At 42.1% G+C, this 15,760-nt stretch overlaps 1 protein-coding gene across 4 annotated transcripts in view; it reads left to right on the plus strand.

Annotated features, from left to right (window-relative positions):
* The window catches only part of LOC112258076 (protein Aster-B-like), a 102,244-nt gene extending 86,810 nt beyond the window's left edge, over positions 1-15,434 (plus strand). For 3 of the 4 annotated variants that reach the window (XM_042326980.1, XM_042326982.1, XM_042326983.1), the window contains 15 exons: positions 324-427; positions 1,169-1,264; positions 3,572-3,652; positions 3,852-3,967; positions 4,092-4,239; positions 4,467-4,656; positions 4,873-5,019; positions 5,408-5,532; positions 5,973-6,115; positions 6,495-6,598; positions 7,226-7,432; positions 7,785-7,878; positions 9,003-9,110; positions 9,679-9,799; positions 10,127-15,434. In XM_042326980.1, the coding sequence (XP_042182914.1) occupies positions 324-427; positions 1,169-1,264; positions 3,572-3,652; positions 3,852-3,967; positions 4,092-4,239; positions 4,467-4,656; positions 4,873-5,019; positions 5,408-5,532; positions 5,973-6,115; positions 6,495-6,598; positions 7,226-7,432; positions 7,785-7,878; positions 9,003-9,110; positions 9,679-9,799; positions 10,127-10,216 (1,874 nt within the window). In that variant the 3' untranslated portion in view covers positions 10,217-15,434. The remainder of the gene's footprint in view (positions 1-323; positions 428-1,168; positions 1,265-3,571; positions 3,653-3,851; positions 3,968-4,091; positions 4,240-4,466; positions 4,657-4,872; positions 5,020-5,407; positions 5,533-5,972; positions 6,116-6,494; positions 6,599-7,225; positions 7,433-7,784; positions 7,879-9,002; positions 9,111-9,678; positions 9,800-10,126) is intronic. The other variant, XM_042326981.1, reaches the window with a different exon arrangement.
* The last annotated feature ends 326 nt before the right edge of the window (positions 15,435-15,760 follow it).

The raw sequence follows: 15,760 nt of genomic DNA on the forward strand, positions 1-15,760 counted from the left end.
AGTTTTGAGGGAGCAAGCAATTGGCATGCTGACTGCAGGAATGTCTACGAGAGCACAATGTCTTGTGCTCTTTGCCAACTCCATTTCTGTCATTGTCAAGCCAAACAGCCTGGCTTCACAGCAATCTTCAAATATGAACATTCTATCATTAATGAAGCCAGACTGTTTGGCATGATAATTAGTGACAAGGCGTTGGCATGATAACATAAATAGACTGGTTAGATGTTTGATCTGCATATGTCTTATATTTATTGTTAGAGCGATGAGCCTCTAATAACCCTATGACCTTTAATAACCGGATGACCTTTGACCCTCTGTGGCAGACTACTCCTGTGCCCTGCAAAGAGATATCCTGCTGCAGGGGCGCCTCTACGTCTCGGAAAATTGGATCTGTTTCTATAGCAACATCTTCCGCTGGGAAACGCTGGTATGGACTTTGGTTTCTTTTACCGTTCTCTACACTAGGTTACTCTGTCCCTTACTGTCCCAAGTTAGCCTCTACATAAGAATGAGGTTATATATTTTCTATAAATAGAAGGTATTCGACTTAAAATGAAACAGATTTGATTTGCTTGGTTTGTTCCATAAACTGCGGTACTAAAAGCTACCGTCTGAGATTTGGGAATCTATTTCATTTCTGTCTTATTTGGCTCCCGAGTGGCGCAGCTGTCTAGGGCACTGCATCTCAGTGCTTGAGGCGTCAATACCGACACCCTGGTTCGAATCCAGGCTGTATCACAACCGGCTGTGATTGGGAGTCCCATAGGGCGGCGCACAATTGGCCCAGCTTTGTCCGGGTTTGGCCGGTGTAGGATGTCATTGTAAAAAATAATTTGTTCTTAACTGACTTGCCTAGTTAAATAAATAAAATAAAAATATATATGTAAGATTTTATTATATCATTCATTGTTAACAAGCAACAAGAATGCAAACAAACAATGTATAGCTGAAAACTATGGTTCAAACCATAAAATCTCTTGGATGCCATGGCCTGTCAGTTCTTGCATCTAGAGCGCTGTCTATGAATTTGAGCAGTGTTACATTTCCCTTCGCTTTATACCAAAATAAGTGTTGTTGAGGACCCCATTCTTTTATTTTCCCAATCAAGGGCTTTGACTGACTGTGTTATCTGTAGTCTTACACAGTTTCTCTCTCCCACTCTCTCTAGCTGACGGTGCGGCTGAAGGATATCTGCAGCATGACCAAGGAGAAGACGGCCCGCCTCATTCCCAACGCTATCCAGCTGTGCACTGACAATGACAAGGTCAGCACTGGACACACACATACACACACATACACACACACACACACACACATGCACATACAATGCCTTCAGAAAGTATTAACACCCCTTGACTTTTTCCACATGTTGATTTAAAATTGATTACATTTAAAAAATATATATATCACTGGCCTTCACACAATACCCCATAATGTCAAAGTGTATTTTTGACATTTTAACAAAATAATTAAAAAATGAAAAACTGAAATGTCCTGAGTCAATAAATATTCAAACCCTTTGTTATGGCAAGCCTAAATAAGTTCAGGGGTAAAGATTTGCTTAACATGTCACATAATAAGTTGCATGGCCTTACTCTGTGTGCAAGAAAGATTGTTTTTGTGTTTTACATGATTTTTTTTATGACTACCTCATCTCACACACACATACAATTATCTGTAAGGTCCCTCAGTCGAGCAATGAATTTCAAACACAGATTCAACCACAAAGACCAGGGAAGTTTTCCAATGCCTCGCAAAGAAAGGCACCTATTTGTAGATGAAAAAAATACATTGAATATTCCTTTGAGCATGGTGAAGTTATTCATTACACTTTGGATGGTGTATCAATACACCCAGTCACTGCAAAGATACATGCGTCCTTCCTCTCAGCCAGAGAGGAAGAAAACCACTCAGAGATTTCACCGTGAGGCCAATGGAGACTTGAAAAATGGTTTAATGGCTGTGATAGGAGAAAACTGAGGATGGATCAACAACATTGTAGTTACTCCACAATCCTAACCTAATTGACAGAGTAAAAAGAAGGAATTTTGTACAGAAAAAAATATTCCAAAACATGCATCCTGTTTGCTACAAGAATCAAATCAAATCAAATTTATTTATATAGCCCTTCGTACATCAGCTGATATCTCAAAGTGCTGTACAGAAACCCAGCCTAAAACCCCAAACAGCAAGCAATGCAGGTGTAGAAGCACGGTGGCTAGGAAAAACTCCCTAGAAAGGCCAAAACCTAGGAAGAAACCTAGAGAGGAACCAGGCTATGTGGGGTGGCCAGTCCTCTTCTGGCTGTGCCGGGTGGAGATTATAACAGAACATGGCCAAGATGTTCAAATGTTCATAAATGACCAGCATGGTCGAATAATAATAAGGCAGAACAGTTGAAACTGGAGCAGCAGCAAGACACTAAAGTAATTCTGCAGAAAATGCGGCAAGGCAATTAACTTGAATGTTTGGGGCATATCCAATACAACGCATTACTCAGTACCACTCTCCATATGTTCAAGCATAGTGGTGGCTGCATTATGTTATGGGTATGCTTGTACTTGTTAATGACAGGGAAATTTTTCAGGATATAAAGTAAACAGAATGGAGCTAAGCACAGACAAAATCCTAGAGGAAAACCTGGCTCAGTCTGCTTTCCACCAGACACTAGGAGATAAATTCACCTTTCAGCGGGACAATAACATAAATCAAAAGTCCAAATCTACATGGGAGTTGCTTACCAAGAAGACAGTGAATGATCCTGATTGGTTGAGATACAGTTTTGACTTAAATCTACTTGAAAATTGATTGCAAGACTTGAAAATCGTTTTAGCAAGACTTGAAAGTCTATTTAACTAGGCAAGTCAATTAAGAACAAATTCTTATTTACAATGATGGCCTAGGAACATTGGGCTAACTGCCTTCTGCCTTCAGGGGCAGAACGACAGATTTTTACCTTGTCAGCTCTTGGATTTGATCTAGCAACCTTTCGGTTACTGGCCCAACGCCATAACCATTAGGCTACCTGCCGCCCCGCCCCGTCTTGTCCCGTCCCGCCCTGCCCCATCTAGCAATGATCAACAGCCAATTTGACAGAGGTTGAAGAATTTTGAAAAGAATCATGGGAAAATGTTGCATAATCCAGATGTGGAAAACTCTTAAGAGACATACCCAGAAAGACTCACAGCTGTATTCACTGCCAAAGGTGCTTCTACAAAGTATTGACTCAGGGGTGTGAATATTATGTAAATGAGATAGAACATTACACACAATACTCCATAATGACAAAGTGAAAACATACTTATATACATTTTTGCACATTTATTGAAAATGAAATACAGAAATGTATATAAGTATGTTTTCACTTTGTCATTATGGAGTATTGTGTGTAATGGGTGAAAAAAAAAAAAAAATTCATACATTTGCAATTAATGCTGTAACAGAACAAAATGTGAAACAAGTCGAGGGTTATGAATAGTTTCTGAAGACACTATAGACAAAGGTACATATACACCTGGCTTTTCTATCAGGTCGGTGATGTCATATCCTTTATTTTTCTTGCTTCCCTCAGCACTTTTTCACCTCGTTCGGAGCGAGGGACCGGACATACATGATGATGTTCAGACTATGGCAGAATGCTCTGCTAGAAAAGGTAAGACTGTTACATTTATGATAGTTCACTTTTAATTCAACTAAAAGGCTGGTGGCACTTGTGTGTATTGTTGCCAATTTAGTCAAAACTGACCCTTTTCCCATTCTTTCTCTTATCTCTCTCTCTCTCTCTCTCTCTCTCTCTCTGTCTCTCTCTGTCTCTCTCTGTCTCTCTCTCTCTCTGTCTCTATCCCTCTCAGCCCTTGTGTCCCAAAGAATTGTGGCATTTTGTCCATCAGTGTTATGGCAACGAGCTGGGTCTGACCAGTGACGACGAGGACTACGTGCCGCCGGACGATGACTTCAATACCATGGGGTGAGTTTTGACGTCATACACTCACACACCGCCACCCCCCCCATCACCATGCATCGTAAAGGCTGGCATCGTTCCCCGAGCTGATAACCTTGACCTACAGCTGTTGCGCGTCCCTGTGGTGTAGGTACTGCGAGGAGCTGCCCGTGGAGGATAATGACACCAACTTCGCCAAAATGCCTGACACCAAGGGAGACACCAGCCCCCTGTTGTCCCACAGAGCCTTCCCCAACAACGCCCTACCCTGTCCGAGCACGATCGAATCACTCCTCCCCGTGAGTAGCCCTGGATATTAGACCAAATCTTGCTTTGGATCACCTACAGACAAAACGTCATAAAGTGTTCTAGAGTCAGCGGCTCAGTCTGCTAGACCACCCCAGGCCACAGTAGTGGCATTTCAACCAAAGAGAAATATTATACCTGGCTGAGCTTCACAATGTATGTACTGTAGGTAGTCGGACCTAGGGTTTCAGTTGAGCTCATGACCCCTCCTCCTCTATAGTTTAACTTGGCTGTCGTGGACGAGTTCCCCCTGTGTCTCCCCGATGGCGAACTCCTGACCCTCCAGTTGCCGGGGTTGGACAACCGGAGCAGTGGTCCCAGTAGCCCCGCCCCCTCGCCCTCGCTGGACTTCAACGACAACGAGGACCTCCCTACCGAGCTCAGCGACTCCTCCGAGACGCACGACGAAGGTTTGTGCCGCTTACACACCAGCTCACTCACTCACGCACACATTCACTATTTCACTCACGCACACTGTCACTGTTCATGTATAACACACACACCCATCTCTCACACACTTACTCTCCTTCCTCTTCCTCTGTGTGTGTGTGTGTGTGTGTGTGTGTGTGTGTGTGTGTGTGTGTGTGTGTGTGTGTGTGTGTGTGTGTGTGTGTGTGCGCGCGCAGCAGGGGAGGTGCAGGCCTTCCATGAGGACCTGAATGGGAAGCAGTACATAAACGAGGTGTACGAGTTCAGCGTTGACAAGATGTACGACATCCTCTTCACCGAGTCCACCTTCATGAGGGACTTCCTGGAGGAGAGACGCTTTTCAGGTGACACTACAGTACCCAGACCAGTTTTAGAGTCAGATTAAATGGACAGGTGGGGACCTGATCCTAGATCAGCCCTCCTTCTCTGAGACGCTTTGTGAATACTGGCCCTGTTCAGATACTGTAGAAAGGTCTCTTTCTTTCTCTCTATCCTTCTTATTGTTCTCCTTCCTTCCTTTACTGATCTAACCTGGCTAGATTGGTGAAAGCGATACAGTGGAAACCTCGCGTTCACTTATCCAATAACTCACAGATCAGTAATGGAAGGGAGGCAGGTAGGATGCATTTTGAAAGAATTGCACAAAACCTCAGTGTGTGTCGGACTAAAACTTCTGCCAAAGCTAAAGGAGTAAAGTGCGGATCTTTCTGTCCACCTTCACTATTGATCTAGACATAGTCTATCACCCCTGGAAGAAAGAGAAAGAGGAGACGGGCAACCAGACCAGAGAGATCATGTACACCATCTCCCTCACCAACCCCCTGGCCCCCAAGACAGCCACCGTGACTGAGACGCAGGTGAGTGGAGCCCCCCCCAGTGGCACTGCATGTCATAGCAGTTTTAAATGCTGTACACGGTTTGTTTTCATGCTTTGTTTGCACTTTACATACTGTAACTACACTCACTGTAGTGCCACTGTTAAATGCAAACACAATGGTAACTCTTTAAAAAATATATATATAATAATAATCTCTGTGCAATGTATTGTGAATGCTATCATATGTACCATACGGTACCGGTTATGTACCGTATGTATTTTCATAGGCTGCATTAGTGAGCCACGGGTTATTATGCATTATGGGTTTAGCTCTTATGGGCGGCACTGAAACGTATAGAAAAGTCGCCACATTCGTTTTTAGATTACAAATAGCTGAAAGTCATTTGCAGCCAACCGATAGCTGGAATAGGCCTTTTTTTTTGTCTGTTAACTCAACTGTGTCATATTTGTGTGGTCTAGACGCTGTACAAGGCCAGCCAGGAAAGCGAGTGCTACATCATAGATGCCGAGGTGATAGCACACGATGTCCCCTACCATGACTACTTCTACACCCTAAACCGCTATGTGCTCACCAGGGTGGCCAAGAAGAAGTGTCGGCTCAGGTCAGATAGATTTCCTGTTTTCTGTCTAGACATCCTGTGAGTGTTCTGATTGGACACGTTCAGTTAGTATCTCCGCAGTTCACTCTGTGTTTAAAAACAGGTTGTCGCTACTGAACACCATCTTGATAATGCGGTACTTGACTCCTTCCGGTGAAATGTATTCTACCCTTTAGGAAAATAAGTCACATTTATTTAAGGTTGACGCCTACAGTGGGCCAAGGAGGTGTACTGGGAGTTTATTTGTGTGTGTGGTGTCTGTGCGTGTGTATGTCAAATCAAGTCAAATGTATGTGCCTCTGTGTGTGTGCGCGCATGTACATGTGTCTGTGTGTCTATGTGTGTCTGTGTGTGTTTGTGTGCATGTGTTTGTGACCTGCAGGGTATCCACAGAGCTGCGCTACAGGAAACAGCCGTGGGGGCTGGTCAAGGGCTTCATCGAGAGGAACTTCTGGAGTGGCTTGGATGAGTACTTCAGACACTTAGGTCAGTTGTATCTAAAACATGACTACAACTACCAATGGTACAGTATGTAGCCTGGGAGTATTTTTGGAGCCTAGGATTTGTTCGCCTGATCCTCCATCCTGCCCTCTGTGCTCCCGTTTAGTTTCACTTCGCTTCATCAAGGACCTGTGAAGCGAAACAGAATGTAAGCTCAAGAGATCAGGATGGTTATACGAGGCTAAGGATTGGTATCTCTGAATTTTAAAACAACTGCATGTGTTTGTATTCTCACTTGAGACACTGGAATAGGTACTGTTTAGATACTGCTTGTCCAAGAGAAATTATTGAAGTAAATATTTATTTAACTCAAAGAATGTGAGCACTGCTTAAACCTCTAGCTTGCATGCCAGTCTGTCATCTTAAGCTGACCATTTACAAGTTGTCTTGCCAAACAACCCAAGGCAACAACTCACAACAAATGAGTTGTATATAGAGGAAACATACCGGCATCCTGGCTATTAAATCTCTGCGTGATTTAGAATGACACAGCCTCTGAATACCATAGAGTACCATACCTATGGGCCGGGTCAAAAGTAGTGCCCTATGTAGGGAATAGGGTGCCATTTGAGACAGACACTGTGTAACACAGTTTCCTTTAACTCTTTCCAGAACTGGAGCTGAGTAAGGTGGAGGTGGTCCTGGCCGAGCCCCACAGACAGTCCCCCAAGGCCAGGGCTCTACGGGCAGGGGCATTGAGGCGACGGAAACGGCCCCTGGTCCACCTGCGGCCCCCACACATGGACGAAGCCCTCAGCTCCGTCACCACGCCCGAGGACGAGGAGGTCACCCACCGCCACCGGATCAAACACGTGGCAGGTCAGAGGGGACTGACCGTCTGACCGTTGATAGCTGTGTTTGACGCAGAGTATGGTGTACATTTTAAGACACCCTCAAGCCTTAAGCCGCTGTTATCAATTGCCAAAAATATGGTTTCAATCAGACCTTGGTTCAAATACTATTCAAATTCTTTAGGTGCTTTTGATTGAGTTTTCGTTGCTCAATGGAACAACTATCAGAAAAATTCCCAGAATGTTTGCTGTAGCTTTTCTAAGCACAAACCGCTGTACAGGGTTCTAAAAAACAAACCTTTTGTTACCTGCAACTGACGGGAATATAATATTAGGTAATGCATGGCTTTTTTGATCCAAAATGGCCGCCTCTCTTCCAGCAGGCTCCACTCAAACCAGATACATCCCGGACAATGTCCCAGGAGGCCTAGCGCTCTACAGTGTCTCCAAGCTACTCCTCATCATCAGCTTTGTGTGAGTGTCCTTCCATTGCCACCCTGGGAGCTGTCACCACTGCTGGTTGTTTAAAATACTCTTTCACCATGCTGTTACTGAGAGGTGGATCCATAGATATAGAATTACTAGAACGGACAAAGCCCCTAAGATGGCCGTTGTAGTCATTTTAATTCTATGGGTGGAGAAGTCTGACTCTCACCCTCATGTAGATCCATTGAAGTAACCATAGATATCTCTGGTCTCTACATTTCTCTCAGATGATGTTGAATGTTTTCGGTGTCATTAATGTGTCAAAGTTGCCTGTTATGAGTTGTGACTCATTCGATTAAATCACACCTCTTGTTCTCGGTGTACCAATACACTTGGAAAGTGGAGTATGTCAAAAAAGTCAAGATTACTGGAGACACCATGCCGTTTTGAAGACATCGTCGCGTTTGCTTGCAAAGAGTGGTGCAGTTGCCTATTAACTCTCACTGCTTCTAAACTCTTTCGCTAGATACCGTTACACTGTTTGAAAAAACCTGTCTCCAAAACTGACCACGGTGTCTCCAGTTTGAAGATGTCCACATTGTGACGAGCATCCACGCGTTTCCACTTTCTGTGCGTATTAAAGCCAACCATTCATTGGTAATCTGATTTCCCCTGTCCTACTACTCTAAAGGATAATGCAGTATGAGAGGGGACATACAAAACACTGTCTTCTTTCTTTCTTTCTTTTCTGGTGGTGTGTGTAATTGTCCTATCTCTCTCTTCTCTCTCTCTCTCTCTGTCCGTCTCTCTCTCTCTCTCTCTCTCTCCTCTCACTCTCTCCCTTCTCTAACTCTCTCGCTCCCTTTCCCTGTCTCCATTCATGCATCCTAGGATCTGTATAAGGTATTCAACTTTTTTTCATAACGCCATCTTAATTTTGATGATTAGATGTGTTTGATGGACTTGTTTCACCCCATACATACACTGGACCAGAGAATTAACATCCTTCCTTTGCAGTAGATGTAGGCATTCACATTCCAGGCGAATCCTGATATCTCTCGTCTAACATCGACTTATGTCAGTAGTTTTACGAAGTTTTTGTCTTTCTTCTCTCTCTCTCCCTCTCTCTCTCTCTCTCTCTCTCTCTCTCTCCTCGCTCTCTCTCTCTACAGCCTAGTATTGTTGGTGTTTCTGAACATGATGCTTTTCTATAAGCTGTGGATGCTGGAGTACACCACACAGAGCCTGACCTCGTGGCATGGCCTACGACCACAAGAAAGGTACTTCACACAAATACAATACAACCCAATTCAATACCGGCACGGTGGAATGACTTTGGAATTGTAAGGTAGACTTGTAGTATGGAACGGTTATTCAAGTGTTCCCTCCACAGTATTACAGCAATTGACAAGACATATTGCAGATTCAAAACGACATTGTGGACCACTGTGTTTTTAGACACTATAAATGACCAGAGACAGTCATAATACATATTATAACCCGGGTAGTTTGGGTGCTGATTGGCTGAAACAGCATTCCAGCCGCGTGTATATCATACAAAATATAGTACCACTGCTATGACGACTACTTGTTTACTGTTATATATATATATTGGTAACTTATAATATCAATAAATGCACTTCACCGTTTTATGGTATGTGGCCAATGTACCACTGCATTCAGTTGAACAACTGACTAGGTATCCCCCTTTCCCTTTATTCAGGCACTTTGCTTCGCCCCTCGGACCTTATTGCTAAAAAAACTCATACATATCAGCCATAATACATTGCATCCTCTAGATGGCAATATTTCACTGTGTGTGTGTGTGTGTGTGTTTCTCTCTCACAGTAAACTTCCACAGACGCAGCTGGAGTGGGCCCAGCTTCTGGAGTCGCAGCAGCGGTACCATGACGATGAGCTGCAGAAGTGGAAGGAGATCATCAAGTCGTCGGTGATGTTGCTGGACGAGGTGAGACAGCCAGTCAGAGCTGAGAACACTGATTCATAACTGACTCATTTGGTCAGAGAAAGAATGTTCATTCACAAACGTTAAAGAACATTCAGGAATGTGTCTGTGTGTCATAGATGGTTGTTCAATCACACATGCAGTACTGTATTTAAATGTGCTCCATCAATATTTGATTTGACCCTGGCGTGAATTTAGGATTGAATCAACTTGTTCCGCATGGTAAAAAAACGTTTAACAAATTCCACTTCATATTGACTTGAATGCATGATCTGCAAAATGTTTTATTTCCTTTTCCTTTCTTTTTCCTTTAAATATTTCCTTTCCTAGATGAAGGACTCACTAGTAAACCTGCAGAAGGGCATGGGCTTAAGAGACTATAACTCTGAATCGGAGGAGAAGAGGACTCGATATCACTGACAAACCTAACAATCCTAAGCCACCAGCCAGGACATTATGTGCAATATCTAAGGAACCATTTATGGGAAAGTCTTGGGAAAAGTCTTAGGAAAACAAGAGAAATATGTTTTCTTGCACGGGGGAACGACGACAGGTCTCCCAGAACGACCGACTCCACTCCCACCGCCCAACGTCTGGCAGAAAGTTACCTCATCACCACTAGGACAGGATTGGGGCGGACACCGTCTGCACCGTTGCATCATGGGAAAAGACAGCGGTGCCATGACCTACATTGGCCTAAACTCTGACTTTTTTATCACCTCGTTCTCTGAGAATGTTGTACTGTAAGGTGTTTTTTTGTTTTGTTTGTTTTTTGGGGCCACGTACGGACAAAGCAAAGATAGAAGGGATGGTTCAGGGAAGCTTGCATTTCTTGTCTCCGTCGGATAAAAAAAATAAAGTTTTCGGTGGAGATGTGTATTGAAACGTCGGCATATTTGTCTCAGAAGAGCAAAAATAATACTGGGTCAGGGGTTCCTTGTGTTCCTCCATAGCCTTTTTAGGAACTCTTGGACAAAGTTTTGGCGCTGCAGTATCCCTTTTTTTTTTTACAGACCTTTGGACTCTGGGACCAGGTTACGATCATAAACGGAACCACAATCAATGTGCAGTGTTTCAACACAACCCATCATTTATAGGATAGAACCTCCAGGAATCATAGTATATTATAAATGCATATATAATATATATATATATATATATATATATATATATATATATATGTATACATATATATATACGAATATGAATATATTATAATAACGTATGTCTTTTTTTTTGTAGAGTTGCAGTCAGGGCAAATTTTTACCAGGCTTCCATGGTGTATCAGGGCAGGTTTCCCTGAAAGCTTGTGCCATGGCGTTGTGTTTCTGTGTTTGTGTGTTCATGTTTTCTAAGGCATGCTCTCTACTGCGTGTAGAGTACCCCTACCCCTTTGATTTGTATTCGTGGACAGGGGAGCTAGCCATAGCTTTTAGCAGCAGTGAGAATGTATTTGGATAACTGGCTACGTTACCAGCTTGTTAGCATACACGGATGAGAAAGCGGTCAGCTTTTGCAGAGGTACACAGTAGGTGTTTCTCAATATGCATACTACCGTGCTCCACACTGTCGTGCTCCGAGTGCATTCTTAGAAGACGCTCTCTTGAGTACGTTCTTGTGAGGACGAGAGTGTGGAGAACGCATAAAACATTACATTTGAGAAGCACACCCCTTATTGTATTCTCATGCTGCACTTCCCCATTCACGGAACTTTCTTCCAGCCAGGACAATGACAATAGAGATGAAACCAGATATACACAAAGCAAATTGTTTTACTTTATAACTATCAGCTAGCTACAAGTGAATTGTAATTATCTAGCTCATCAGATAGTTTAACAGGCAAAAAAATGACCTAAAACTAATGTCATGCAAAGTAGATGTCAATTCTTCATGGTTAACAGTTAACAGTTCTTTGTGACCATCTGGCTAGCTAACAGTAGTAGCTAGCCAGTTAGCCCTATTGACTTACTACGGGCTTGCGATCTACATATACTACAGTGGGTATTGTAGGCAGGTAAACATGCCAAAATTAACACAGCATGTATTTATTAACATATCCAGATAAAACATTGTAGTCAAGGCACCATATGAGATGTCAGAGTTTATTTTCTCCCACTTCAGCTAAAATAATGTCTGCCATTGATTTCTAATAATTTTGTGTCATTTTTTTTACATGGTTGCATCATATTTCTGTGCATACTTTCCATTGAAACTTGCATTGATTCATGCTTCAAAATATGTACAAACAGAGTACGCATTCGAGAAGTGCCCTCCGTGCTCTGTTTCGCATACTTTGATTTGGACTCACACTCCGACCCTCCTGTGCTTCAATTTGCGTGCTCGGAGCATGATAGTATGCATTTTGAGAAATTTTCCAGTGATGCAACGTTCTTCCGAGAACAGGGCTTTCTTGGCCCTAGCCAACCCCAAATGTTATATCAACGTTGTGCTTAGGTTTTTATCCATACACGTCTTCAACCTTGTCCTTCAGGATGATTTGTTTTAGGTTATGGATACATCTATTCATTGTTGCCAAGATTTACGTGTCAAGTTTTATGCTAACGTATCTTTTTATTTTATTTTGGGCAGTATTGTTATCTTTTATTTAGCCGCTTTGTGTTGTATCAATTCATTTGTGGCTGTCCTGTATTGGCTGGAACAGGATGTACTTGGGAGTGTAATGTATAGGCATTGGTATGGACCCTAAGTGATTTTACACATTCGATGGAGCTTGAATGTGTCTCTACCGGCACTTCAAAAATAATTTAGGTTGTTTTACCCAGTATTTGTTATCAGCCCAAATACTGTGTCAGACAGAGAGAACATAATGATCAGTGTTATGATCATGTGGATGTTATACTATGTCGCTCTATGAACCTTCTTCACAGGGCACCTGGTTGTTCAGCTTTTAACCACAGACGGAGTGGACAGTATTTTAGGGAGGGTATTTCTTCGGAGAGGGACGTCATTTTACGAAGGGATACTGCAGCTGAACCCGAAAAACTTTGATCACTACGAAATATTTGATGATTAAAACTGTGAACTTCCTCATTGAAAAATATGCTTGAAGCTGGAAAAAACAAGACTAACGGAAATTGAACAGTATTCAGAGGCAGATATTTAGGGATTTATTTATGTACAGTGTATACAGGAAATGTAAAAGAAACGTTTGGGGAAACATTCAGTGGTCACCCACTGAAGAACTGGATTCAAATACAGTACCATTTGAAATAATTTCAAATATTTCAGCTGTGCTTGATTGAGTTTTCCTGGCTTTTATGGACCAATAGAAAAGTCCTAAAACTGCAGACCCCACCCATTTGACACTCTAGGCAGGCTAAAACAAACTCAAAAGTATTTGAAAGATTTCAGAGAGTATTTGAACTCGGGTCTGACCTACTGTACTCCCCTGTCTTCCCAAAGATGTCTGTTGTGGGCTATGTCCTGGCATATTGGATGTGTCAAGTTGACACAGTCAACCATTCCCACATCGTTTGTGTTTGTTGATTTAAAATGCCCCAAATGTAAAAATGTACAAGAATGGTATCAACTGTGGCTAAAACTACAATTTTAGTATCTCCCCATCTGTCTATGGAAGAAGCATAGCTATCAAAATACATTTTCATTTCAAATTGAATTTCGACAGCTAAACACTTCCATATTTGCTTGCCACCCATGTATGTTCAATTGGTTGGACTCTCAAGGTTTCCTGTGACGACTTTGGAAACAAACAAAGCCTGTGGCTGTTGATTCAGCCACTAACTGGTATGTTTGATGGATTGGGATGAAGACATACACAGTGCACGGTGTGCAGAAGTAACATTTAGGCCAAAATAATTATGTCTTGAGTTTATCAACGTTACGCATTGGGATACAACGCTTTAGACATGGGTCATATTCACTTACGAAGCAAACGGGCGAAAACAGAGAAGGACGTACCTGAATTTGTCCAATAAGAAACACTAGTTTTCCTCTACAAAGCATTTTGCTATTGTGTGCGCTAATGACTATGACCCTGCACTCATTGGCTTTGCAGACAGTGGATCGGCACAACTCACGTACATTCCAAAAAGAAGAGGGTTTCATCTGAAAGAAGAAACAACAATATATGCAATGGATTGATACAGTGGGTAGCACTTCATACATTATGAATGCGAGTCATTTACAGCATTGCTGAATGATTTTCCCCACTCCCTTGCGCTATGACATGGTCAATGTTGCTGAAATGGCCATTTGACCTAGTTCAGGTCAAGTTGTTAAGCCTAATTTTAAGAGTGATAATTGAGACGAGATCTATTCAGGGCAGATGAAATGGTATTCTTGAGAAAAAGGGCCCATGATGAGATTACAATGATTTATACTGTACCTTACATTTTTCATCAGTCGACATGACAATCATTTCTGTTGACTTGGTGAGAGGAGTAAGAAAGCGGTCAACCAACGTGAGATGATGTGCAACCAAAAGGTGACCCTTGGAATAAGATGGAATACGCAGCAGGAGGAAACAACGCAACTTGCCGCTCCACCACTCGTTATTGATTTTGTTGCCGAGGAGGGTCGCACAACTGTGTGCAAGTACATATTGTGCTCTTCTACCGTGTGTGCAATGCTGTTGAGGTGGGAAAAAAACAGTGTTCGTTGATTGCAGTAACTTTGTTGTTGTAGTTTCTCAAACGGACGTGGCTGTTTCACCATTAGGGATTCAAAGAAAACGCTCGATTAATCCGATGCAATACATATATTTAATACATTATCTAACATTTCGATAGTAAGCTGCCTTCGTTTGAGTTTCTGAAAAACGTAGAGACCCTTTGATGACCCTTCTATAGAGAATGCATGCTAGATTCCTGTCTCATTCGATTTAATTCATGATCTCAGATGTGTTCTATGCATAGGTGCTTTATATATGCAGGAATGCCTCAAATGGCCCTGAAAATGAAATTGTTAAATTGTGTTTTTAATAGAATGGTCAGTAAGCATGTCTGAGTGTCTGAGAAAACAAACAAAATATGTTGCACCCAAAAAGTAGTGTTCTTAAAAACCTGAAACTGAAAGAGCACTGAAAGAGCTTTCTTTATTAATTTGAACGCTCACAAAGCTGCAGCTTGACCTGTTCATGTTTGCCAAATGATAGTAAATTCTAAGGAAATTATGAACAATATAGGTAGAAAATAGTGTCTTAAATTGAGCATGAGACATAAATAGCAAATTGAAAGGATGTATTTTAGAGCTTGTGTTTGTGGTTAAGTTTCCATGACAATCCCACGAAGCCTGACCTCCAATGCTTTCAAACCCTTCACTTCAGTACACACACGAGCGCACACGCACACACCTCAGACCGGTGCAAGTTTTCCATCTCAGAAACACTTGTTGTGGTATTGTATATCCTCTGTGTGTGTGTGTACAATACCTGATATGTTTTTTTTAAGTGTTTTGATCTATATATATATATGACTGAAATATTTCTACAGATAATACTGTATGTATATGTTGTGTATAGCTCCAGTGTACACAGACTAGAGAAACCCATCCACGCTGGGCGTGGTCTTGGGGGGAAAACTTTGAAAGGAAAAAACATTCTAAAAGCTTTATTGGTTTGTGGAGGAGTAGAGATGAAATAAAATAATGGGAAGTATGACTCGTGTCTGTTTGACTCACCCCGTTCAGCGGTCTGTTTGTGTGTCCTTACCAACAGGACAAAGGAACTGTGATATTATTTCAATATGGGTCAAGTGTTTTTCTGTACCCCTTTGAGCAAATTTCACATGGCTTCCATTTGTGTTAGTGCAACATTTGGTCATGCATTCATTCATGCATGCATTCATTCATGTAAAGTCAATATGTTCATTCATGTCTTTACTCTGATAGTGATGCTGCCATGTTACCAGGATATTTCTAAATACAACATACATTTTATAGCCCAATTAAAAGGATAGAATAAAGGAGTGAATGCATTTAGAATTT

The sequence above is a fragment of the Oncorhynchus tshawytscha genome, linkage group LG09 (assembly GCF_018296145.1).
Source record: "Oncorhynchus tshawytscha isolate Ot180627B linkage group LG09, Otsh_v2.0, whole genome shotgun sequence".
Taxonomy (NCBI): Eukaryota; Metazoa; Chordata; class Actinopteri; order Salmoniformes; family Salmonidae; genus Oncorhynchus; species Oncorhynchus tshawytscha.